The sequence below is a fragment of the Sturnira hondurensis genome, unplaced genomic scaffold, assembly GCF_014824575.4.
Source record: "Sturnira hondurensis isolate 20B ecotype Veracruz unplaced genomic scaffold, ASM1482457v3 Scaffold0018525, whole genome shotgun sequence".
Lineage (NCBI taxonomy): Eukaryota > Metazoa > Chordata > Mammalia > Chiroptera > Phyllostomidae > Sturnira > Sturnira hondurensis.
The window spans coordinates 11974682-11999958 of NW_028091156.1; the positions used below are offsets into that span (position 1 = coordinate 11974682).

The window sequence follows — 25277 nt, forward strand, 5'->3', positions numbered from 1 at the left end:
CTGACCTGGTGTCAGAAATTTAGCTTCACGCAGTACCAAGCAACCAGTGAGCATTAAATAAATATTTGTATTAGGAGCCAATGAATGATGGTGATGTCAGTGTAAGTGCCCCATGTCCCCTCTTACACCTGCTGTTGAGGGGACAGGGAAGGGCAGGGAAGGGCAGGGCTGGGCTTGTGGGTCCTTCAGTACCTGAACAGGGTCTGCACATTCACGATGGTCTTGGCGTCAGCCATGTAGTCCTCCTCAGCACTCATGGTGCTCTCCTTGTCCACCACCACCATGTTCGCCGCGAACGTCACTCCGCACCTGAGCAAGTCGTCCAGGCTTGGAGGGAAATCAGGAGAGAAAAAGGCACTTTCAGCAAAGTGCAGGGCTAGAGGGGTGCTCAGACTCTCGGTGCCCCGTGCCCTAACCGCTGGCTTTCACTGACGCGTGCCCTGGGGATTCTAGTGGGACAGTGTTATCTACCAATGGGAGATAATGTGTGCATTTCTGGAGCTCTTTATATTTTTTTAGATCTCAACTGGGTCAATGCATGTGCACTTAATAATGGTTATTATTTTAATAAAACATGGCACCAAAATGTGAGAGCTATGTTTTTACAGCCAGCATGCTATTTCCAAAATATTTACCCATTTTTTTAATCCCTAAGGTGCTTTTGGTAATAGTAAAAATGAATGCTTATGTTAATTGGGATGGTTGAATCTTGTAAAGATACATAAAACCGTGATGTTTATTTTAGAATTTCTATTATTTCTTTCTCTAAAGCTATGTATTACAGATTGGCTCTTCCCTGCCAAGAACATATACAACATACTGTTTAGTTAACCTCGTGTTTTTGAGTAAGTGACTGAATGACCTGGTTTTCTGGGTTGCGCTAATTGTGCTAACCTAGCATATAAGTTCCTATGGGCCGTGATGGTCTCTATCTCTGAGAAGTTTGCCTGTCACTGAATGAAAAGAAAATGTTACAATCAGAGCAGAAACAAGGAAACCACTCTCTCATTGCCTCTGCTTCCTACAAACTAGAAAAATAGGTCTGGATTGGATAAGAGAGTAATCTTGAATGAGTGTAGCATTGTTCTAGGTATAGAGGTGGTCGAAGACAGATGAGAATCAGGCTGACTGGTTTCCACAGCTTCTGATTTAAGACAGGAGGTGTAAACCGTGAAGAACAATAGTTCCTTTGAGATTCTTGAACTGGAGTCAGATGCCTGAAGACCTTTCCAAGTGCTGATTGAATTAGCCAGTGGGAGGGGTTTGTCTGTCTCCCCTGGGAGACATGAGGCGGGATTTCTCACTCTGTTAGAAGGCAAGAGAGCGTCACCAAGGTTCTGAGTCCAAGATCCCCAGAGGGGGTCTAGAAAAAATACTGCACTTGAGTCAGGAACAGTGTTCTGTGGTGGAGACTTTATGGCTCTAACTGTGGAGACAGAATGTTATTCCAAATAAACATCCCATGAGGACAAGGGCCATCCAATCAGTGTGGGGACTGAGTTAAATCCCTAGGAATACTTCACTTGGATGTTCCACTTATCTAGGAAAATCATTGTAATTGTTCTTACAGCTATTAAAATGCATAAATGAAAATAGAAGTGGGTCGGAAATGAAGGTGATATGGCCCCTTAGGGGACATAAAAATGATTGCCTCGGCCATGTGCCTTCAGCCCACTTTATTATAATTTTAAATCACTTTTTGGTATTTCAGATGGTAACACCTTTTCTCTGCCATGGAACATAAAAACCTGTCCATTACTTATAGATATAGGAGAAGGGAAAGACAGGTGGTAGAAGGTAGGCTTGCCTAGAAAAAGATGTACAGATAAAAGTTATGGTAGGAAAGATGCCTATGTCATCCGCAATAGGTCAATGAAATTGAAATTTGACATAGATTCCTCTATGAAAGTACCTGTCCTAGACCGTTAATCCCTTAAGGTGTCAGCTAATTCTCTACCCAGACTACTGGCTGTTGTTGTTTGCGTATAGTCTTGGCAAGCGAGATTAGTAACTGTTATTAAGTGAGTTTAAGTCTATTGAAAATATTTTTAACCAATTGGAATGGCCTACCTGAATGCTGGGCCAACATTTTTTATTCTTCGCATCTTAACATGAATTTATTATATTTAAATTCACTTAATATTGCATTATATTCTCTTTTCCTTTTTTATTAGGCTGCCAGTGCATTCTTATAACTGTTATCTTGCCAATGTATTCTTATAACTGTATCTTCAGCATGGCTGCTTTACACAGTTTGGCCACCAGATGGCAGAACAAGAAAAAAGTCAACAGGGATGGAAAAAGTTACAGAGGATAAATAATTGGCCCTGTTTCCCTTTGTTGCCTCCTCTAAGACTTTCGGGGAGAACTACAATGTGAATGTTAGAGTGTGTTCGATTTCAAAGGGGTTTTCAAAAAAAATTTCAGACAGCAAAAGAGAATAGTGAACCCTGACATGCCTACCAGTCACCCTGCTTCAACAATTATCAACCTGGAGCCAATCCTTTACAAAGGAATTGGATGCTGTCAGTCTTTCTCCTCACCGCACACACTTCTACAGAGGGCGAATTCGTTTTGTGGTTTACATAGGCAAAGATGGTGGGAGGTTTGTTTCTTGTCTTTTAAATATCCTGTTTCCCTAATGAATTTTAATTGAATACTATCATTTCAAAGAAACATTCCTACTGATTAAATGTGGAGTAAGTTCTCTTTGATAGATTTACCTCATTTTTATATATCTAAGTACACTGCAGTTAGTTGGTTAGCATTATGACAAGTGACCATGTGAATTTTAATGCAGAGTGGAGGCTGAATGCGTGTCACTCCGTTTGGTCTTCAATGCACCCACAGCCAAAACACTGTCCTAGTTAATAATAACTTTGTTTTTTCAAAAGCTACAGGGTGAGATGTAAGCATGAAAGTTCTCAGTTGATAAAGTTAAACATTTTATTTTGAAGGCTCTGGCTGGTATTTCTTAAAAATAAAAAGGTAACATATTTTATAAACATATTAGTTTTATTATCGTTTAGTACTTACATTTTTATAATGTAATGTTCATGTATATAGAGGAATCTGTATTTTAATACTAAACCATTGCACACATTTGGCCTTTTTTAAAAGATTTTATTTATTTATCTTTATAGGGGAAGGGAAGGAGAGAGGGAGAGAACTGTCAATGTGTGGTTGCCTCTCCTGTGTCCCCTGCTGGGAACTGGCCTGCAACCCAGGCATGTGCCCTGACTGGGAATCGAACCGCGATCATCTGGTTCGCAGGCCCGTGCTCAATCCACTGAGCTACACCAGCCAGGGCCACATTTGGCTTTTTAATTAATAAATTTTTAGAAATGGTGAACTCTGATATATGCTCTCAAAGTACACACCTTAGAAAAGGCTCCGTTTTATGACCCTGACTTAAAATGAGCATTTCTGAATTACATGGGAGGTCCCCTGAAGCTAGGGGCATGGCACCAATGCATTATCATGCTGAAGCTGCAGACTTTTCTCTCCCAGATATCAAAAGTAGCAACACTATTGCTGGAGACAACACAAAACTGAAACAACTTTAGCAGCTGGACAAAATGGACAAAATCGACATGCAGCAAAATTTGCTTTGATTCCACCACAGATTACTGCTTAGGAAGTTTGAATGTAAGATGGCTACATCACAGAACGACACGCTCTACATGCAGATTACATCACATATGCAGAGCTAGAACAGCCCATTCCACTGATCATGCAACACGGAGCACAGCGCGCGGCGGACCACAGGACACACACTAGTTAGCGTGACAGACTTCGTCACCTACTTGTCAATAGAGCCCACCATGTAGTAAACCATTGGGAACCAACAGATTGCATCCAGAAAGTGTATTTCTGGCCTAAGTGGCAGATGGGTTACAAAATGAAACACAATGTCACAAGGGCGGGAACACTTCCAGGGAAAGGAAGTCGACTTAGTTGGCATTTCCAGAACTAAATACTGCTGACAAGATTAATGTAGGTACTTTGTTGTTCTTAACATTGATTAGAAAGTATCACTTGTACTTGTTATGAATAATACAGTGAACTTGGAGTTATAAAAGCAAGTTTTCAGCTTTGTAAATCAGAGACATTATGGCATTATGCTACAAAAGTTCTGAATTGATACTCTTAATTATGATGAAAAAGTCTTGTCAGTGAATTTAAAAATTATTTGTGCAGAGGAGACCTTTAAAATGAGAAACGATTAAGTTTTTTCTTAGTTGACCCAAAGGAACTAAATTAGCCTGCCTACTGAGAGCAACTTTCTCGAAGGATATACAGAATTATACCCCTTAATATATCAACAGATCAATAAATAAATATAGTATATGTAACCGTGGAATATATGCATTGAAAAAATCAGAGTAAAAGTAATCCAACTTTTAAATGATTGAATTTCTCAATACGTATTGTTGAACAAGACATGCTAAAATTAACTGTAATAAAAATAAAAATTCAACAAGTAGAAAATAATTGATATTAGTTACAGAAATAAAGGGTGCACAGCACTAATCAAAGTCTGAACTCCCATCATCTTTTAAAAAAAGAAGATTCCTTAGAAGTCAAAAGCCTCATGTCCTCACAAAAATCTTTCACTATAAAAATTGCCACTGTATTCAAATATCATTAGCTAGTTATTACTAGGAAATGAAAAGGTTTGTGAATTTGCATGGATTTGAAAATTTGAAGATCATTATTTTCCCACTTCATGAATGACTATAATAAACTTAATTTTTTATTTCAAATTCAAGAAATGAAGGCAGCGAGACAGTTTATTGTGTTAGCATTTCATAATTTCACTGTTAAGTGGGTTACTTCTTCCCTAAAAATACATAAGTAGTTCCATTTCCACTACTTGAAATAAATTTCCCTTTTTTTGTTTATTGGGTTTGCACACCAGCCTGCCCATCAGTCGGAATCCTGACAGTGTTGACTGCCTCAGTGGTGGAAGGGAGGGACAGTTACTTCCTAACTGATTTTTAGGAGTCCAGTTCTGCACTAGTGTTAAGATGAATGTTGTACTCATTTTAAAAATGAGATGAGTGGGGTGTAGAGAGGAAGTTGGTGGTAAGCTACAACAGGCCTATCTCAGACCTGGTTTCCCCCGTGTGTGTGAGGCCAGAGTGCAGATGCTTTTAAGGAGAACACTAGCCTCTCAGGCACCTGACCAGGACTTTTGAGATCAGCAGCCTACGTTTGCTTGACTCTCTCTGGGAAAAGAAGACTGATTCAGTAAAGGGCCAGTGTGACCCAGATGCTGTAAAAATTAGAGACAGATGCCTAGACCTTGGACTTCAACTTGGCTTTGCTGTGGGTCACATGTTCCAAAGCTCCTCACTTTCTGTCCCACTTCTTCTGAAATGCTGTGATCATATGACCAGACGACCTTCAAGGTCGGGCTAGAGATCGTCATGAAATCATCATGGCACAACAACAGATGAAACAAAGCGGAGGACCAACCAGTCAGAACTCAGACTGGCTCTAAGGAACCAGTGTCAAGTGTGAGGCGTTTTCCCGTGGGGCTGGTTCTGTTTAATCCCCGTAAGAGATCTGCAAGGCTTTCTACTCAAAAACACGGTGAACACATTTTTTGACACGTTATGGGTCAATGTTATAAATGTAATTCATATATTCAAATCCCACACATACCAGGATTTCAAGTCAGTCGTTATTTCTGTTATATTAAATTAATTGGTCTTTCAACTAAATTTCCCAGATAGCCACGTACTGCGAATTATTTTCATCATTACTCGTGAATTTAAAATAAAGTCCAATCCCACTAAGCTAACTAATACGCGTACTGTGGACAATCATTAGGGTGCAAATTCTTAGAACGTGGAAACCTTTTTAGAATTAAGCGTTCTATTCAAAATTTCTTAGCAATAGTGTAGGGTACACTGCAAAATACTAGCCACTGCAAAGCAACTGGATGGCCTTCTTGGAAAAAGGATTTCATAAAACTTCCTGGAACACGATTTAGTGGTGTTTAGTTTCTGCTTCCTCATTTCTGATCAAAAGAACAGAGGACAGCAAATAAAAATATTAGATACCGCTTTCGGGAAGTACTCAGAAGCTAATAAATTTTACAACATGCCCAGTTATACCCTCTGGAAGAAAACAAACCCCACAAAAATCCTGTAACAGCCAACGTCATGGGAACAGTTGGATTGCAAAATGTTAAGTCATGAGAGAGCAAAGGAAATTTTTCATGCAAAATAACCCAAAGTTAAAATACAATTTTTGTTTCTGAAAAGAACTGACTATGTATTTTTTGCATATATCAAAAATCTGTAAGATAATATCATATAGGTAAAAGAACAATGAACTATGAATGGACTAGAAAGTTCTAATATTAGAATTGACCTGGGCTTGCGATTTGCAACTGGCTTCTAAAGCAGGGGGTGGGGGACATCCTTATAGGATTGAGCCCTTATCTCTTGAGAGCTGATGCTATTTCCGGGTAGCTAGTGTCAGGATTGGGTTGAATTGTAGGACCCCAGGATGGTGTCCCGGGTCAGCATTGCTTGTTGGAGGCATGGGAATGCCCACCCCCAACATACATTGAAGTGGGGTCCAGGAACGCAGCCAGGAGACACACATCGGTGCGGCAAGGACCGCGTTTACCCTTTACCACCGGGATGCTATGAGCACGGTAACGCGTCTCTCCTTCCAAGCCTCTCCCTGTCCTCCGCTGCATTCTGGGCCTGACTTAGCCCACTTCGGTCCGAGCCACACTGTAAAGGAGTGCTCCATGGCAGTCAGTTTGCAAATGCCCTTGTTTGCAATCTCGTCGCTAAGGGAGTGGTAAAACTTAAGCAAAAAAAAGAGCTGAAATGACACATTTGAATTCACATAGTGAAATGGGCCTCTCTGTGTGACAGTTCAGCCAGTCCCTTAGCACTTTGCACCAGAGAGGTCCCCAAATTAGCAGCCAGTCAAGGGCTTTGGCGGGGTTTTTTAACCACTCTATTGCCATGGCCAACTCACAACCCACCTCTTAGGCTCCTAAGATTCATATGAAACGAGTAAGCTTCTACTTCTCGTGACATTAGGTCCACGTTTCTGTTCCCCACACCTGCCCCACATTGACCTCACCTATGCTGGGATGCCCACATAGTATCAGAAAGGCATTGGGTCACCATACGTGAAAATAATTAAACTGAAGTCTCTAGGAGTGTGCTCAGTTTTTAGAGTTGAACATCATTATAATGATGCCAAAAAATGCACCGGTAAATACCTTGATATTAGTACGTTCAGAATAGACAAAACCAGGAAGTTGTCGTATATGGGGGAAATACCTCTGTTTGGAGAAATTTCACTTGATAAATTTTAAAGGCAGAGACAAGACAACAGATTCCGGCCTCATTCCGTTCATCCTGAAATTTGCATCACTTTGGAATTTAAGAAAAGAGTTGGAGGATCCTAAACTATGGGGTTGCTCTAACGACCATCTGCTGCTAACTGTCAGTCACAGAGAGGAATATTATAATTTTAGGATGCAGTCAGTTTGATCGTAGCATTCAGTGGCCTATATTTATATCTGCACAAGGATTTTGAAATGCATAGTCTAATTTCACAAGAGTGTATCAACCCAACATTTTCCAGGTGAGTGAGCAGGGTAAAGCGCTCCTTATTCATGTTATGTTAGCAAATGTATCCTTTTAACCATAGAGGAACTATCATAACTCACGGCACAACAGAAAACGGATCATTAATATGCCTCTCTGATAATGAATGGTTCTTTAGAAAGACAGCAAAGCACCCAGTGTGGGCAGAACTCTTCCGGTCTAGTTGATTCATTTGAGGAAAATAACTGTAATTATTTTGGTGGCATGTGCCCCACTGGGATGGAGTGATGACCACTTGCCAAATAGTTCTAACCAGAAAGCTCAGGGTATTCCAGCAGTGTTTTCAGTGGTATTTGTGAAATACAACGAAGATCAGTGATTAACTTGTACCACAGCCCAGAGTACATCACCAAATGCATCCCATGCCATAATGTGTCTGATTTAAAATATTATAAGCAAATGCAAACAAAGTATATTTGGATGTAATATTAGACCGTCTTCATCTTGCTTGTGCTATTGACTTGTAAATATACTTACGGGTTATCCAATAGCAGTACGATGGGATTGAGTTCTTTCTTTGGTCTATAATACGCCCTGAGAGGAACAATAAAATTATACAATCCATTTCCAGCCGTTTCAGCTGCAACTATAATTAGTTTATTTTTGAATCCATAGGCCTTTGCATCTTCATAGTAGTTATGCTGACAACTCTAAAGAAGAAAAATGATACAAAGGAATGCCGTGTTCATACCCCACTAAAATTTGGTAAAAAATATTACAATATATGGATATTATAAAATTAATCTACCCATTAAGTTCTTTATTTCCCAACAGATTTGAAAATAGTTACATTTTCCTATGTTCACTTCTCCAGCGTGTTTTAGGCAATGATGTACATGATCGGACAAATCAATTGCAAATATGTAGCATAATGTGGGGGAAGAAAGAATCGGAAACATGTGTGTGCACATGTGCTACTGTAAAGTAAACTTATTGCTAGGTGATATGTGGGTGTCTTTGTTTAAAAATTATGGCAATGTTCATGTATATGAAAACATCGTGTCACATACTGCAAATATATACAGCTTCTACTTGTCGGTCATACTTCAGTGAAGCTGGAAAAAAGTGATTTACCCATGACTTTCACTTCCATAAATAAAGTGGTAGCATAATTAAAGAACCTGGAACAATTGCCAGCACAGAATATGGGAAAGGGTTTTGTGGTTGATAGAAATGAGAGTTCACAGATTTGGGAGCTAGGCACCTCTGTGAGTCACTGGGTAATTTCACAGAGAGACAAAGCACTTGGATAATCTTAGCACAGTGGAGAAAGTAAAACTCACAAAACTCACCATATTATGTATTACACGTACATTTGCAAAGATAATATGTTTGAACCTAGTTTACTCTGTACAAAATGATTTCATATGTAAATAGACTGTAAAATTGATTTGGATATATGTAAGTACAGAATATAGTGATTTAAAAAATATTTTATTTGTTTTATTTTTAGAGAGGGGAAAGGGAGGGAGAAAGAGAGGGAGAGAAACATCAATGTGTAGTTGCCTCTCCAGCACCCCCTCCTGGGGATCTGGTCCCTAACCCAGGTATGTGCCCTGACTGGGGATCAAACCTGCAACCCTTTGGTTTGCAGGCCAGCACTTAAACCACTGAGCCACACTAGCCAGGGCAGGAAATAATGGTAGCAAATGCTTACCTTGTCTAGTCTTAAGCAGCAAAATGGCACTTTTTCATGAAGGAGATGGCAAAACGTGGGCGAACTTCCTATGTAGGGAGAGTAGGGTGGGTAGCCTTTAGCATACCTGCAAAGCGGAATGAAATTCTGCGTCACCTTGACTAGCACGGCAGAGTTGGACGCTCGAGTCACAGCTACAACCCTCTGTTTCGGTAAAGCCAAATACAATGATTTTATGGTGTAGCTACATTTAGATAAGGAAGTACATTTAGAATCGGGGGAGGCAGACCAGGGCCCATCGCCTGGTTTTGTGAATTAAACGTGGTTGTTATATGTTTAAATGGTTGGAAAATATCGAAGGAAGAATACTATTTCACGTCACATGATACATGAAATTCAAATGTCGGTATCTACAAGTTGTTTTAGAACACAGCCAAGCTCTTTATTTATTGCATTTTCCCCCTGGTGCATTCATGCTTCCAAACAGACATGAGTAGTTGCTGCAAAGACCACGTGGTACAAAAAGTCTGAAATAGTTACTGTTCTTTACAAAAGAAAATTGCTAATAATCCTCAGTTTAAAAGCTTTGGATGGATTTAAAAGTAGTAATGTTAATTTTTACAGAACCTATTTAAAGCAAAATCTATTATCATGATTCACGCTATCAATATTCATTAGTTATGGGTACGTTACTAACGAGGAGTAAATATTGAATTAATTACTGAGTTAAACACCCACCCAAAGGGATTTTGCTAGAATCAGGCTTAAAATACTGCCAAGGATATTCAGTTTGCTGACTTAGAAAAAGCGCCACCGGCACATTTGGGCTGTGCTAATTTGCAGACTGAGACTGTCAAAAAGTACCAGCATGGATGAAAATTAAGAAATAAAAGGAAATTTCCTGGAGGCAAAATTCCTGTATTCGATGTGAACAAGCCCCCCCTTGTTTTCTTGACAAAAAAATTTTTCCTTCTGATAAAAAATAATTCAAATCTAGTTGAAACTATTTTCCCGACATCATTAGCTAGGAGGTACAACAGAGCACATTTTGCAAATTTAAAAGTTGGGAATTTTCACTATCATTTCTTTTTTTCATTTTCTAGAAATAGAACATCTCTACCTCTTAATTCTTTGCATAAAGAAAGAATTTCCATCACACCCCACCAAATCACCACTATGAATACCCTGGGGATCGAACCTCTCTTTGTGTCTATCAAATATCTCATAAATATTGGAGCACTTTTGATTTCTTCAAGTGGACTGTGTTCTGCGCCTACATCAAAGTTCCACGTGATGCACTTGTAAAAAGTGGGAAGAATGAAAGAAGGGCTTTTCCAAGTTTCAATTATATTTTCGTTAATTCTGGTGTAATCCAACATTCGCTGATTGCCTGCTTTCTGACAAATATTGGGAGAAGCATCTGAGGAGTGTTATCACCGCCGCCACTCCCACTTCCCCTAATAATCAACACTCACTGAATGCTTACTCTGCACAGACAGCACCCTCATAAGCACATTTTCTGAGATCCCAGTCTTCATGTGAACATTAGGAGGCAACGCATAGGAGCAGGCTCATTATGTGTCAGACTGGATCGAATTCACTCACACAAAGCCCCAGAAAGGGGGACCGAGATGGAAGACTAATGGTTTCCAACTCCCCCGTCCAGGCTGCTGACCGCCACACTTTGCTCACAAAAGAGAGATATAACGTGGGAATATGACAAGTAAACAAACTCTACTGAAAGCTAAACATGGTTAATAGCGTGTACATTGCTGCTCTTTACTGTGGAAGCCAAGTACAGAGAACAAGAACATTTATTCATGAATTGAAAATGTTATCGCTGCAAATTACTCGAAAAACTGCTGCACACAGAGATAAGAAGGGATGTGTGGTGGAGGAAGCTCTGTCACACATCATTGAGTAACAGATCAAACTTCAACATGGACATGGAAGAAAGTTAATGAAAGGTATGATATAACTTAACACAAACCAACAANGAATTCACTCACACAAAGCCCCAGAAAGGGGGACCGAGATGGAAGACTAATGGTTTCCAACTCCCCCGTCCAGGCTGCTGACCGCCACACTTTGCTCACAAAAGAGAGATATAACGTGGGAATATGACAAGTAAACAAACTCTACTGAAAGCTAAACATGGTTAATAGCGTGTACATTGCTGCTCTTTACTGTGGAAGCCAAGTACAGAGAACAAGAACATTTATTCATGAATTCAAAATGTTATCGCTGCAAATTACTCAAAAAACTGCTGCACACGGAGATAAGAAGGGATGTGTGGTGGAGGAAGCTCTGTCACACGTCATTGAGTAACAAATCAAACTTCAACATGGACATGGAAGCAAGTTAATGAAAGGTACGATATAACTTAACACAAACCAACAATTACAAAAAGGCAGCTTCTCTCATGCAAATACTGACTTACGTACTTTTTTCTTTAAGGATCAGGATACGTTAGAGAAAACTGCCTGACCATATCCAGGATGGGGCAAAAGTGGGTTTACAGTTGTTCATATGGAATAGAATGCAGTCATTAATAAACAACAATAAAAGAGTAAACCGTGTTTCAAGCATCCAACATTGCAAACCTACTCTTGCCCCACCCTGTGTGGGGAAATTGGAAATCTGAGGGCTGAGCATGCTTTACAGCCCAGAGAGCCACCACCTGGTTGGAAGGCCAGTTTGACAGGAAGGTAGAGGACTGGTCCTAGGGATGCCTCTGGGCTGACAGCAGTTCCCAGGGCGAGCACAGATCCCAGGAACTCTGAGAGTGTCCACACGTACTCTAAGTTGGAGGGCATTTTTTCATCTGGTGCCGTTTCGTCTTCTGATTGGTCGCTGAGAAGATCACAGGTTTGGATGGAGGAGGTGTCTGCCACCTCCAGAACCGGCGCAATGCTGGGCCTTCTGATCTCCTTGATCCCTTCTGAAGGAAGGGCCAGGGTAGGGCCACTGGCCGATCGGCAGCTCGTGTCTTGCAGGTCTATAGCCACAGTACCTAGCACGACAAGACAGAAAAAGCCATCAGGGCACCTGCCGCTGTTGGGACGGGTCCGTCATTTCATGATCCAAGTCACATAAAAGGCAACGAGTGTAACAAAAAAATCTCATCTCCCCTTTTATCTCAAAGGTTATGCACATCGTTTTCCTGTGGGGATTTTTGCCCGCATGGACAAAAAATACTGTACTTGTGTAAAAGTTTATTTGCTGAGTCTAGCTCTATAGCACAAAATATAAGATCTGTGAAATGCTGAAATGCTTGGGAATTTAAAGTTAAAAGAAATCCCTTGTTTTAATACACATGTATATGAAATTAACAAAGAATTACTGGGTATTTCAATTCTTTGGATGTCTCATTGTGTTGTCCTCCCTCAATTTTGATGACTTATCTTTCTCTTATCTGTAACCACTTTTTATAATAGAAACATTCCTATTTTACATTTATAAAACAAATATTTATTGCCCTGGCTGGTGCAGCTCAGTGGATTGAGTGAACCAGAGGATGAAGGTTTAGTTCCCAGGCAGGGCATGTGCCTGGGTTGCAGGCCAGTTTGCAGCAGGGGACACATGAGAGGCAACCATACATTGATATTTCTCTCCCTCTCTCCTTTTCTTCTCCTCTAAAGATAAATAAATTTCAAAAATTAAAAAAAAACCCAAATATTTATTGAGTGCTTGCTATGTGACAAGTACAATTCTAGGAACTTGACATTTGCTGGGAACAAGACAGACAAGGCTTCTAAATGTATGGCTTTATCTTTAAAATAAGCAGGTGGACAAATAAATAAGAAAAGTCATTTTAGGTGATGACAAATACCACACAGAAAGTACGCAGAATAATGTGATAACAGTGGGGTTGGGGACAGAAGGAGAAAGGAACTTGTCACTGAAGTCATGACAGCTGATTTCTGATCTGACAGACAGTGATGAGCACAGAGCCAAGGGGAAACCTGGGGGAAGTAACAACAGCAAGTCTGGATGGCTGAAGGCCCTTCCCACTCAAGGTCAGAACCTAGATTCTGTAAACACTCCTTAACTGCTGTTCATCTCTGTGTCTGGCCTCTCTGTCCTTGACACCTTCACCTCCTATCTTCCAGATGGAATTATAATCAATTAATCCACTACTTTTCAGTCTCCTTCAGCCAGTGGATGTTTTCACTTTCTTCCCTAAATGAGGTCCATGGTCCGTCAATCTGTTCACTCTCTTTCATATACTCCCGGTGTCCCGAGAGGGGACAATAAGATTTCAAGCCAGCAACTGAAGACAACTGTCTCAAGAAATTTATCTACAAAGATGTTGGTCCAGAGTGGGTGTGTGCGTGCATGTGTGTGTGTAGAATTATGAAGAGAGACAGAGACAGAGGTGGGGGGAATTTGCCAGTGTTTTGGGGGGTGGGAAATGAAGTTAGATAACGAGAAGGAATTAAGGAGTGGCGTAAAGAGAGATGGTCTGTAGCATGTGGAAAGGCCTTAAGATGAATGAAAAGAAAAGATGTATTTTTCTTGTGACAGAAACTACATGTGTAGGTTTCTAGGTAGTTCGGTGGGAAAAATGTAAGGAACTGACTACTTGTCTGGATTTTCTTAAAAGTTAAACTTCTGTGTCAGAGAAGCCAAGTCAAATGATGAGAATGAGATAAGGGACGGAAGGAGAGTTTTAGGGGAAAAAAAGGACTATTTGGAACAGCCTCCTGATGGGGGGCAGGGGTAACTCACAAATGGAATAGAGACCCGTCAGGTCCTTACACCCTCACAGGGAATATAAAACAGTTGTTGTCAGCTTTGAATGACCTTGATTTCTTTTTCATTTACCAATTTAACAGCTTAGAATTGTGTTCTGTATCTTTAGTTACACCAAGTGTGTCATACAAACAAGTGCATTCTGTATTTGACCTTGAACTTTTCGTACAGTGGAAGTATATTTATTACTTTCTTAGGAAGACACAAACGGTCTTTCAGATGCGTCTGCTCTCACCCATGCTGGCAATGATGCTGTGGACCGGGAGCCGGGAGGGTCCGTGGTAGAACGACCGAGAGGCCTTGCATCTTTTCTGCTGGTCTTGGTGCTTAAATGCCGAATTCTCTTCTTTGGTTATATTAATGTAAAAACAGATATCTGTAGCATTCATAATGTATCGAGGACCTGGATTCAGTAAAATGTTTTTATTATCCTCCCTCCTAACACCAATCAAGCAGACACCAAACCTTAATACAAAAAAGACAATAGGAGAGTTTAAGAATTGTAATTCAGCAAAGCTCTTAAGTGTCGTTTCCTTAAGTTTGCATACGTCAGAAAATAATTCAACTATTAAAAAGCAGGTGAAAAGTAAAGCCCCAAGTCAGAGCCTTTTACAGCTTGAAAGTTTCCTAAAAGTTTAAGACTCTATGTTTTTTAAAGGACACTGTGTCCTTAGTGTGTTAAGAAACCAATTTAGCTGATTGTTACATATATTTATGTATATACATGAAGAAGAATAAAAGAGAATAGAAAACATCAGAGTGCATACCATATACTGAGGGCAATAAGTTTTCGTCAATTTTGTGTGTGTGTACTGGAGCTTATAAAATGCACACCTTACTATGGTCGCAAAAGGTAAAACAGCGTTTCTTACTTTAGTCGAAAACGTGTGAGAGCCTTTAGCCTCTAATGAAGAGGAAGGAACTTACCCAACATCATGTGAGAAGAAATCAGGGTCTTTACATTTATTTTGTTCTGTTTCTACCATATTTCAATTACTCAAAATGTTAGAAAAAAACATTTCCAATAGTCTTAAATCAGTGTGAACCTTAATTAGGAGAAATAGCAACCACTGACTGTAACAAACATTACCTATGAATTAGAAAGAACTATATATTTTTAACCTATTTCTCTTGCCAAAGCAAGTTTTTAAAAATGTCTAGTTTTTATAACTTTTATTATTACATTGTTCAAATTTTTAATCAACAGTTTAAAATTTAGATCTATAAAAGATTTATTTTTATATCTTGTGAATTCGTAATGGATTAAAATCTTTTAAATATAATTTAAAAGTTACTAAAGCAAATATTTCTACTGAGTTCTACTCTACCCCTGGTCATCTGAACTTGTGGGGATCTCCCAGAAGGCCCAAGTTCAAATGTCTCAATAATGACGTGAAACCTCAGACTATTCACCACTCATGAGCCCCGACCGACACAACTTGTATTTTGGAAAACCGCATTTGAAAGGTCTGGTGGAGCAGTATTTTAACGCCACTCTGGAAGCAGACACGTACTTTTTGTGTGCGTGGAAAGAGGCATATGTAAAACTCTTTCCTTCGTATTCTGCGAAAAACGCACTGTCTTCCAAGGTGATGTGGTACACTTCATTGCCGGAGCACCTGCCGTACGTCTTCTGCCACTGCTCCGGGGACTGCTGGCCTTCCCTGCAGGACAGGAACACACACACACACACACACACACACACACACACATACATATATCATGCTGGTGGCTTTCTTCCAATCTTATGGCTGTGCAGAAAAAATATTTCTTTGTGGTACAAGTAAGGGTCTACAAAAGGGATCCCAGAGGTATTAAGAAAATAAATTTACATAAGAAGTGCAGTTTCTTTTATTCTTTTAGTCTGGACCTGTCTGCCCATAAAATATTCAACCTAGGAAAAGTTTGTTATAACTATCCAATAGCCCTTTTCCTCCATGTTGTACAATTCCAATTACTTTTGCCAAATAAAGCTCGTGAACTCTGGTAAGCACAGGAAATGCATGTTCAGGAAGAAAAGTGATAAATATATAAAAATCCAAATACTTCATAATCTCCGTAGATTCCAAGTGGGTCTACACAGATAACAAGTCGCCTCAACCCTCTGTAGGGTTTCAAAATCCATTTTAAACCCCAGGTTTTCTCTAAGGATTACCAGGGAGATAAGACACTTATCGACATTATCAAAGTGTCAAGAAGTTTTTCAAAACCCTCCATTTTCAAGGTGTATTTCCTTTCTCCCCATTTCCTCTTCAGGATACTGAAGAAGCTCTGCCGTCCAATTGCCTGATCTGAATTCTGACGGCGACCTTGTGAGTTATTTAACTTCTCAGCCATTCCTTCCAGCTTCTGGGGAAAATGCTTTCGGCCTCATTGGGTTGGATAAAATGAGGTGACAGAGCTAAATCGCTGAGCAGATGTCGAGTCACAGTAACCCCTCTGTAAGTGGCAGCCTCCGCTGTGATTCTGCTGCCGGGTCTCCCTCATTGCTGTGTCTTACAGCCGCTTCCAATATGCCTGTCCACCTGCCGAACAGTAATGCTCTGAAAACCTTTACCTTCCCAGGATGTCACCATGTCACGTCTTTTTGGAAGCAGGAGAATGAAACACCCGATGACCAAGCGCATTTGGTTGTGCCTGGCGACCACTTCCTAAGAACGATTGTTACCAGTGGGGGCAATGTTCCCTTTGGCAAACGGGAATAAAATTCTGTGTCATGTACCATGTTGCCGCTTGGTGCGAGCCTACTTGGCAAAGACGGAACCCCTTTAAAGAGCTGGGAATTTAAGAGAAGATGCTTCTAATCTATCTGGGTTTGTGCTGAGAGCCAAAAGGCAGCACAGGCTCCCATCACTGTCACACGAGGGTACAAAAGCCATTTGGGAGAATCGTAAATCTAAGTCCAGGCACTGGCCTGGGAACACAGAGGGGTAGCTTGGAAGGGGACACCACTGTCACTGCAAAGCTTTTGGACTGTGCTACCCCGGTCTCTGAAGTGTCATCGGGTCCTTCTCCCTTCCATCTCTTCTGGGCTGCAGCCAGGGGCAGCCTGTAATTTCCCTGAATAAGAAACTTGAACACCAAGGCCTTTCCCCAACACTGCTCCTTCGGTCTCCTAGGCCTGATCTACCCTTTGACCTACGGGTTACTCACGACTTCCTCAGCTTTGCAATGTTAGACTTCATTCCATAGCACTGTAGCACCAAATGGTACTAATTAATCCTTCGCAGGGAATGGGCTCCGTGAGGGAAGGAGTCGTGTCTCATTTACTGCCATCCCTGAGACTCGATATTTTTTCTGACACCAGCGAGCACTTAATAAATGCTTTGTCTAATGAACACAGAATAATCCAACAATGTTCTTCATGCTCAATTACTACATGTTCCACTCTTCTAATTATATAATATCTTTTTCCTTCACCAGAATCATTTTTTAGGCTCGGTCAATTACTTTCACTAGGATGAATTTGCCTTTAGAATTAGAGGGGGAAAACATGACTGAGTTTCATAAGCATTAATGAACGTGAAAGGAATTTAACCTCAGCAGCCGTAAAAACACAAAAAATATCAGGAACAAAAAAGCACAGAATAGAGACCTTAGTAAAAGTTAGGCAAAGCCACTTAATGGAATTTGAAGATTTGTTTGCACCAATGAAACAAACATGCAGGGGAAATCATTGGCTCACGCACTTCCTCCCTGTTGACTCAAAGCACACGCCACCCTGTAATGCTGTCTGGTCCACCCCCCGTGTCATGCCCTCCTGACGGGCTCTGCTTGCCCGGCTGACTACCGGATGGCAGTGAATCGTCCCTGGGTGGGTTCATGTCCCCCTTTATTTTCAAAGCAATTGCCAGCCCCATCTGTTTGTGAAGATATTAGTAGGAAATGAAACAAAATAAAAACAGGACCATGGAAATAAAACATTCCATGGAGAAATAAAGGGAGTGCAGAATAACAGCATACACTTGATACATGGAAAAATCTCATTGACATTTGTATTGCCCCCGAATGGAGGGTCACGCCCTAAAATTCACGGGCCTGATTCCTTAGTCACGAGAGCCTTGGAGAGCCTTGGAGAGACTTTGACAGGCAGCCTCAAGGGAAAGAAAGCTTCTGCCCACCCTTCTCTTCGTTGTAAACCCTCGACAAGTGTCTTAGTGAGGACAATATTTAAAACAAGAAAAGAGAAAGTGCAAGGAAAAGTGAGAGAGAATTTGTTTAGAAGAAAGGAAGAACACCATGTACTAAAGGAAAGATATCACGTGCTCCACTGTCACTGTCCCCAAGACCTTGCCCCTGTGTGCCACGCTCTGACAAATCTCCCACCCCTGTCCCTAAACAGCGTCCTGGGCATGTCAAGTTTCTTTTGAACCCAGTTCAGCTATGACAAAGTCATTCGGTCTGAACCTCCCCTCTCCCCAGCCCAGGCGTACGTTCCCCGGGAGGCCCCTGTTCTCTGAAATAATTCTACCTGGTCTTGCATGCAGGACCAGGGAGCTGCTCCGGGGAGCTGTCTGGTAGACACATGGGAAAACACTCCTGGTGGGGAGAGAGGGACGGCTCTCTCGGTATTCTACTGGGAAATCTCTTTCACCCTCCCTGCCTTGTTTCCTGAGAAACCTCAAGCTTCTCGGGTTTTCTTTCTTGGGGTTCCAGAAAAATAGATCGGATCTGTTTAAGCCATCAGCTGTGGGGCAGGAAATCCGTGGGCGGGGGTGAAGGCTGCTCTCTGGTGCTGCCGCCTCTTTCTGATTCTTCCTCGCTCATGTTCATGAAGTCACTGAAAACTAGGACACAAGCCGATGTCTGCCAGGGAAATGGGCTGCCCGTCCCACTTCCCATAAACACGAGAGTCTGGGGCAGGCACCAGGCTCCATGTGGCTCTCTCCCTCGACCCCTGGTTCTCTTCCTATAGAAAGGAGGGGAGAGCAGGAAAAGGGGGCACATGACTCTTCTTTCTCCTCAGTTTGGCTTCAAGTCATTCATCCTGGGACAACATGAAAAGTCCATCCTCGATATACTTAAGTATTGGATAAAATAAAAATAAAAGTGTGTTTGTTCTGTTCTGTGTATGGTTCCCCAGTTAGAAATATCATGTGTTCCCATCAGTTTTTGAATGGGGGCATAAATCAGTTTTGAAAACCACATTTCCTCTTTCTTCCAAAGGGAAGTTGCACATTCCTCATGAATCCATTACTACCCCTTCCAGGCAAATGAGTGTTTATGGCCAGAGAGCAAATTAACTCACATACCAGTTTCCTGGGCCTCCGAATCATCCAAGTGGGACGGGACCTTTCACTAATGACTATGTTCTCGGGTCTGCTCTTTGCAAAAATGCATTTTAATAGAGGCCTCCGAATGCAGTAAAAGAATCCATGTAGGTTTGCTTCTCTCCCAGAGGAAGGCAAAGAAAGATTTAACTGGAATTTTCTATTGCAGATGCAACAAGTTGAAGTCTTACTACATTACACACTCTTTCCTATGTCAGGGTGTGTCCAGTATGTGGTTGGCATTTTTAAGAAAGATAATACCATGGCATTCCGAAGCACCATGCTCAAGGCCATGAAAGCAATGGTTAGGGGGAGCCTGTCTGTCTCACAATATTCTATTTGTCGATTTAAACACCTCTGCATGTTAATGATCAGATGTAGCTGGGCTAGTCTATTCTGTTCTCTTCAGTCCCGAATAATGTAGTCAAGCAGACAGTAAACAGTCATTTCAGATGAACCAAAATTGACACAGACTGTCAAATGAGTTGGTGTTACACACCTCTTTTTATCATCAAACTAAATCGTTTCCACATCAGTGGGACTAAAGAGAGCCTGTGACAAGAACCTTTGATATAAAATCCATTCTTCTCTGCAATAAAAGACTCCACATGTAACTAGATAGAAATATTTGCCTCAGAAAAAGGATGTCATTCAGATTCGTACTTGAAGAATTAGATAAAATTTCCTTACCGATACCCCACTTTCAAGGAAATTTAAAATTATCTCCTGGCTGGTGTAGCTCAGTGGATTGAGCCCAGGCCTTCGAACCAGAGGATCTCGGTTCGATTCCCAGTCAGGGCACATGCCTGGGTTGCAGGCGGGTTCCCTGCAGGCCAACTCCCAGCAGGGGACGCACAAAAGGCAACCATACATTGATGTTTCTCTCCCTCTCTCCTTCCCCTCTAAAGATAAATAAATAAATAAAATATTTTAAAAAAATTATCTAATTTTACTGATTAAAAGTAGATTTAAGGAGGCTAAAAGAAGTGACCTTTAGGGCTAGATGCAATAAAAATGGACCTGTGTTATTTCATTCCTTGCTCTAGCAGACACCAGTCCAATGTCAGCTTGGTTCCAGGAACCTGAGAGTACCCTGTTCTCTCAGGGTACTTCTCTGTGAACAGGCATGAACTGCATTAGCTTTCAATAGTCTCAAACTTTTTCTCAGTTTAATAAATAAAATATGCCCTGGCTGGTGTAGCTCGGTGGAATGAGTGTGGGCTGTGAACCAAAGAGTCGCCGGTTTAATTCCCAGTAAGGACACATGCCTAGGTTGTGGGCCAGGTCCCCAGTGGAGGACGCATGAGAGGCAACCACACATTGATGTTTCTCTCCCTCTCTTTCTCCCTCCCTTCCCTTCTTCCTAAAAATAAATAAATAAAATCTTTAAAAAGTAAAAGTAAAATAGTTCACTGCTGATGTAATCTTGCCTTTTCTATCAATGTCAGGAAGTTATAGTTCCCACTGGTCAAAGAGAGGATTTTGACAAATGGCAGCCTGTGTCCTTGGAAACAGAGTTGAAATTTAAGGGGTGGAGAGAGCGTATGAATGTTACTGAAGCTTCTAAAACAGGTAAAGCTGCAAATAGCTAATCCACATTTTTGGAGGAACATGTATTCTTGCTCGTCTGCAGACAGAATTGACACACATGCATAACCATCTAGAAAGAACAGCATTCGTGAATTCTAGAAGTAGTAAAGCACCAGATAGTGTGGCTCAGGCACACATATACTCCTACTCTTCCACAGCAGGGCCTCCCCAACTTTTTATGTCTGAGGAGAGCAAACTAGAAACCTGAGTCCTAAGATTAAAATATAAGGGATAAGAATCAATTTTCTACCGCTAGATGGAGCCAGAAAGCTGTTCGCCATCCTCGGGATAAGAAAAATGCCGCGGAAATGGAAATAGACAAATTCCCTGGGTTTCAAGCGTTGTTAGTAGTGAACACAAACGAGGATCACACGTTCAGCAAGAACTGAAATGGAGCTCAAGCGTTAACCCGGACAGGCTGCGCATCTGTGAAAGAGGCCCCTACTCACTACCCTTAACGTCGGTTTGTCCTTTGGCAATGCTAGTGGGCTTTCTGAAGGGCTCACTGCATTCAAGAGGCTGCCTACTTTTTACATGTAAAAAAAAATAATAACAAGTAAAATTCTGGAAAGATCTTTTAATCTATTTTTGAGCTGTCCGGTGAAAAAATAAATTCGTTGGTCATAGGGAAACTGCCTTCTCTTAACTCTTACCTTCTCATAACTCTTAAACTCTTAAACGTTATCATTAAACAAGTCACATTCCAGTACTTTCTAGTGTTCTCTACTTTCAGCATTAGTAAAAATTTAAAGTGAAAGTACCCTGTCCCCTCACTCTCTGAATAACACGCACTGGTGTCTTTCTGCTCAACGGCTTTGTGCTGTCTCTTTACTTTCAAACATCGTAGTGAAGTTTCTAGGAAAGTCACACATCACAAAGGTTAGCAGTTAGAAATACAGAAGTTTCCAAAGCTCTTCTCATTGTTTTGCCTTATATGAGTTGAAGTTTGGTATCTTTTTTTTTTTTTTTGCCCTTTGGAAATTCTGTGTGACTGATCAGTCTCATTCCTGTCCCTTCCTTTTGTCCTTCGATCGTCAAGGTCTGCAGACTGATCTGACCATCACCGAAAGATACTTTTCTAGTAAAATGAATGTAGGGCGGCAGATTCCCAATATGTTCCAAGTGTACACATGAGCCATGTTTACCTTGTGTCCATGATCTTTTGAGATCATGTGTTCACATCGCACCTCCTACACTCTCGGCACAGTGCCTCCCATGGTGTGAATACATGAGATTCTTATTTAGGGAATGAACGAACGAATGAATAGTCAAATTTCAACAATATTTGCATCCCACTTACTGCTGTTTCTAGCACGTTACTTCCTTCATCGCTTAAATTTTGACACATTTCTAAATGCTTCCAAATCCTGAGCTGAATTCAAAGAGTTCTGAGGCATCTCTTAATAATATATTATCTGGCTTTATTACTCTATTGTTGTAGGCATTATCTGTTAACCACCTTGTCTAAGGTATGAGAGATTCCGGACACAGAGCGGTACATGCAGTCATATTGCTGTTATAAATGTGTCTCTGGAATTCCTCGTCGGGAGCCCAACTTCAGGGTCCCCAGGGCAGGTTTGGCAAAGTCAGTAGGTGAGTCAGGCCACATGAGACAGAGGGATGTGTCCAGGCTGGTGGGGAGTTGGGTGTTGCATGACCACTGGAAGGCAAATTCAAAGAACACACCTGAAAGGAAGGAAGCACACTGACTCCAGGCTGGTGGCCAAATCAAACCTACCTGCTAGCGGCACTTCTGAATTGCAAGTTCGTTTCTGCTGACTAGCTAGCTACTCTTCAACTTCAAATAACACGTAACACTCTGTTCCACTCACTGCAGACATAAAATCTTGATCTTTCCTGTGTAAGATGAGGAGATTGGCTGTGCTCCTCCTGCCCACCGATGCTCCCTGCTTTTCCTCCAAAGTGCTATTGGCTGTAAGGTTATTTTTACATTGTCGAAACGGTAAATATGTGTATTTTGTTCACTGGCTATAAGGAAGTCCATGACTTCAGATTAAAAGTAGAGGGCAGGTTTACACATGAAACTCACATCTCATCCCAGTAAAGCCGAGAAAAAAGTAGAAAACCTGGGTGCGGTGATCACATTACCATGATTACTGCCACGCAGCTGACTTAAGAGTTATGTGGAGTACTGTAACTGTAGAACCTTCCTGTAGGTACCTGAGCACTGAAAAAAATGTAGAGAAAATTTAAAACTTTTCTCTTTACTGCCCAACAGCCTTAGTTCAGTATTATGTCATACTTTAATTTGCTTCATTAGAGTTTCTTTTTTATTTTCTTAAAGTTTACGATTGCCTTTTATTTTACAGTTGGAAGAGAAAACAGATACCTCCTTTGCCACACCCCATTGCCTCTGTTGCTTCTAATCTAGTCCAGTCTCCTGTTGAGACCCAGCAAGTCTGGGCTTTTCATATCTTTACCACAACTTGTAGAGGTCTTTGCCTTCAGCTTTGGTGCAGGCCCGGGACCTGGGTCCCATCAACCACAGAAATGCAGCTGGTTTTGGAAGTGCACTAGAGGAGAAACAGGCAGGCAAAGGACAGTCATTTTTGTTGCAGTGGCTAGCTGAAAAGATATGGTGGTTCTAGGGTGTTTGGAGGTCCAGGTCCATGGTAGGGTTAGATGGGCAGGGTAGTGGTGGAAATGTCCATGGGAAATTAGCCTAGATAGAGCAGGCTCTCTCGTTCTGTGAGTTATCCATATCCCTCGGTGAATCTCTTTACAATTAAGCTAGTTAAATGAATCCTTTCCTCAGAAGTTAAGAATACTAAGATTCTCCTCCCCTTCTGCAAGTTTTAAGATTTTCTGGAGTTGGCATTCCAGTTTGGTCTGGGGAGGAGGTTAGTGTAGCTTCCACCTACTCTGCCACCATCTTGGTGGAGGGGTCATGTTCAGCTCACACCTGTCAGAAAGGCCGTCATCAATAAATCAACAAACAAGTGCTGGCAAGGATGTGGAGAAAGGGGAACCCTCGTGTTGTGGGAAAGCAGGTTAGTGCATCCACAGTGGAAAGCAGTATAGAGATCCCTCAAAAGATTCCATATTGAACTGCCTTATGACCCAGAGATTCTACTTCATCAGAACATATCCGGGGGCTGGGGCTTCATCAGAAAACGTTCCTTTATCCACTTTCCATCTTCCAAATTGCTTGTAACCTCTCACCCCTTCCACTTCTTTTTTCATTATTAAAAGCATATGAGGTTTGGTTTCTTGAGTCATCATTTCGGGGGACTTCAATGAGGGGAGCAAATGAAGGCCTGCTGACCACAAGCTGCTTTGAACCAGAAGCCCGAAAGAATCACTGCATGCATCTTTTATGGCCTTTACTTACGTCATGTTTAGTGAGCTTCCAGGCTGTGAAAAACATTCTAGAAGGTGTGAGAATGATTAAGATGTGTTCTCTACCTTGAATGAAATTACAGCCGACTAGGTTGAAGGAAATAAATACATAAAAGGACAGGCTCTGGCAGCACCTAACAAAATGCTATGTGAATTCATAGAAAGGAAACCTCACATTAAAAAGGAGAGCTTAAAATATTCATGAGGGGACTGTGGTGAATATTTTACTAAATATCTGATTTAGTAAAATCCTCTGAGAAGGCAGAAGAAATGAATTCACGGCAGAGAGAACAACATTAAAATAAGATGTAGGAGGCGGAAACCACAAAGTATATTTAGGATCTTGTTATTTGAAGAACATGCTATATATATATATATATACATACCTACATATATATATATATATATATATACACACACACACACACACACACAAGCATCATGGGTGATAAGGACATAAAAGTAAATTAAGACGAAAGCAGGGAAGCCCTTAAATAAAACAGTCATATTTGAATTTGATAAGGAATGATGAGCTATTAGAAGCTTCCCAAGCAGAGGGTGCCGAGATCTCTCAAAATACGAGAGAATCCTGTTCAAGTTGCTCGACACACAAAGGGGACTCAAGAAGGTGGGCTCACAGAGGGAAGACCATGGGAGAATCCTGGAATAGAAAAGGGCACTTAAGGGGGAAATTCCTAAAAGTCTAATACGGCCAATCACTGAATCAAGAGAGACTCCTCATTCTGATAACTATACTGTGATTATGTAAGATCCGACTGTCGGGGGGCATTTACATGGGAAGGGTGTGTGCAAATGAGCTCCTGGGACTATTTTCTACTTCTGTGACATTCTCTAAGTGTGGAAGTAGTTCAACTAAAGAAGTAAAAATGGAAAGCCATTAAAAACATAATGTTTCACTAGTGTTCCCCAATCTTACTTGAGTATGCAATTGTATTGTTCAGAAAACGTATCACTATCCATCCAAAAGCACCATTAATCTGGCCTGGGAACACAAAT

At 41.1% G+C, this 25277-nt stretch overlaps 1 protein-coding gene across 2 annotated transcripts in view; it reads right to left on the bottom strand.

Moving 5' to 3' along the window:
• KCNT2 (potassium sodium-activated channel subfamily T member 2) overlaps positions 1–25277 on the bottom strand; it is a 197543-nt gene that overhangs the window by 37833 nt on the left and 134433 nt on the right. Inside the window, exons 15-21 of one of the 2 annotated variants that reach the window (XM_037069416.1) lie at positions 15555–15704; positions 14276–14505; positions 12085–12298; positions 9307–9412; positions 8127–8299; positions 3807–3878; positions 193–327 (exon numbers count right to left, since the gene is read on the bottom strand). In XM_037069416.1, coding sequence (XP_036925311.1) covers positions 193–327; positions 3807–3878; positions 8127–8299; positions 9307–9412; positions 12085–12298; positions 14276–14505; positions 15555–15704 — 1080 coding nt within the window. The remainder of the gene's footprint in view (positions 1–192; positions 328–3806; positions 3879–8126; positions 8300–9306; positions 9413–12084; positions 12299–14275; positions 14506–15554; positions 15705–25277) is intronic. The other variant, XM_037069417.1, reaches the window with a different exon arrangement.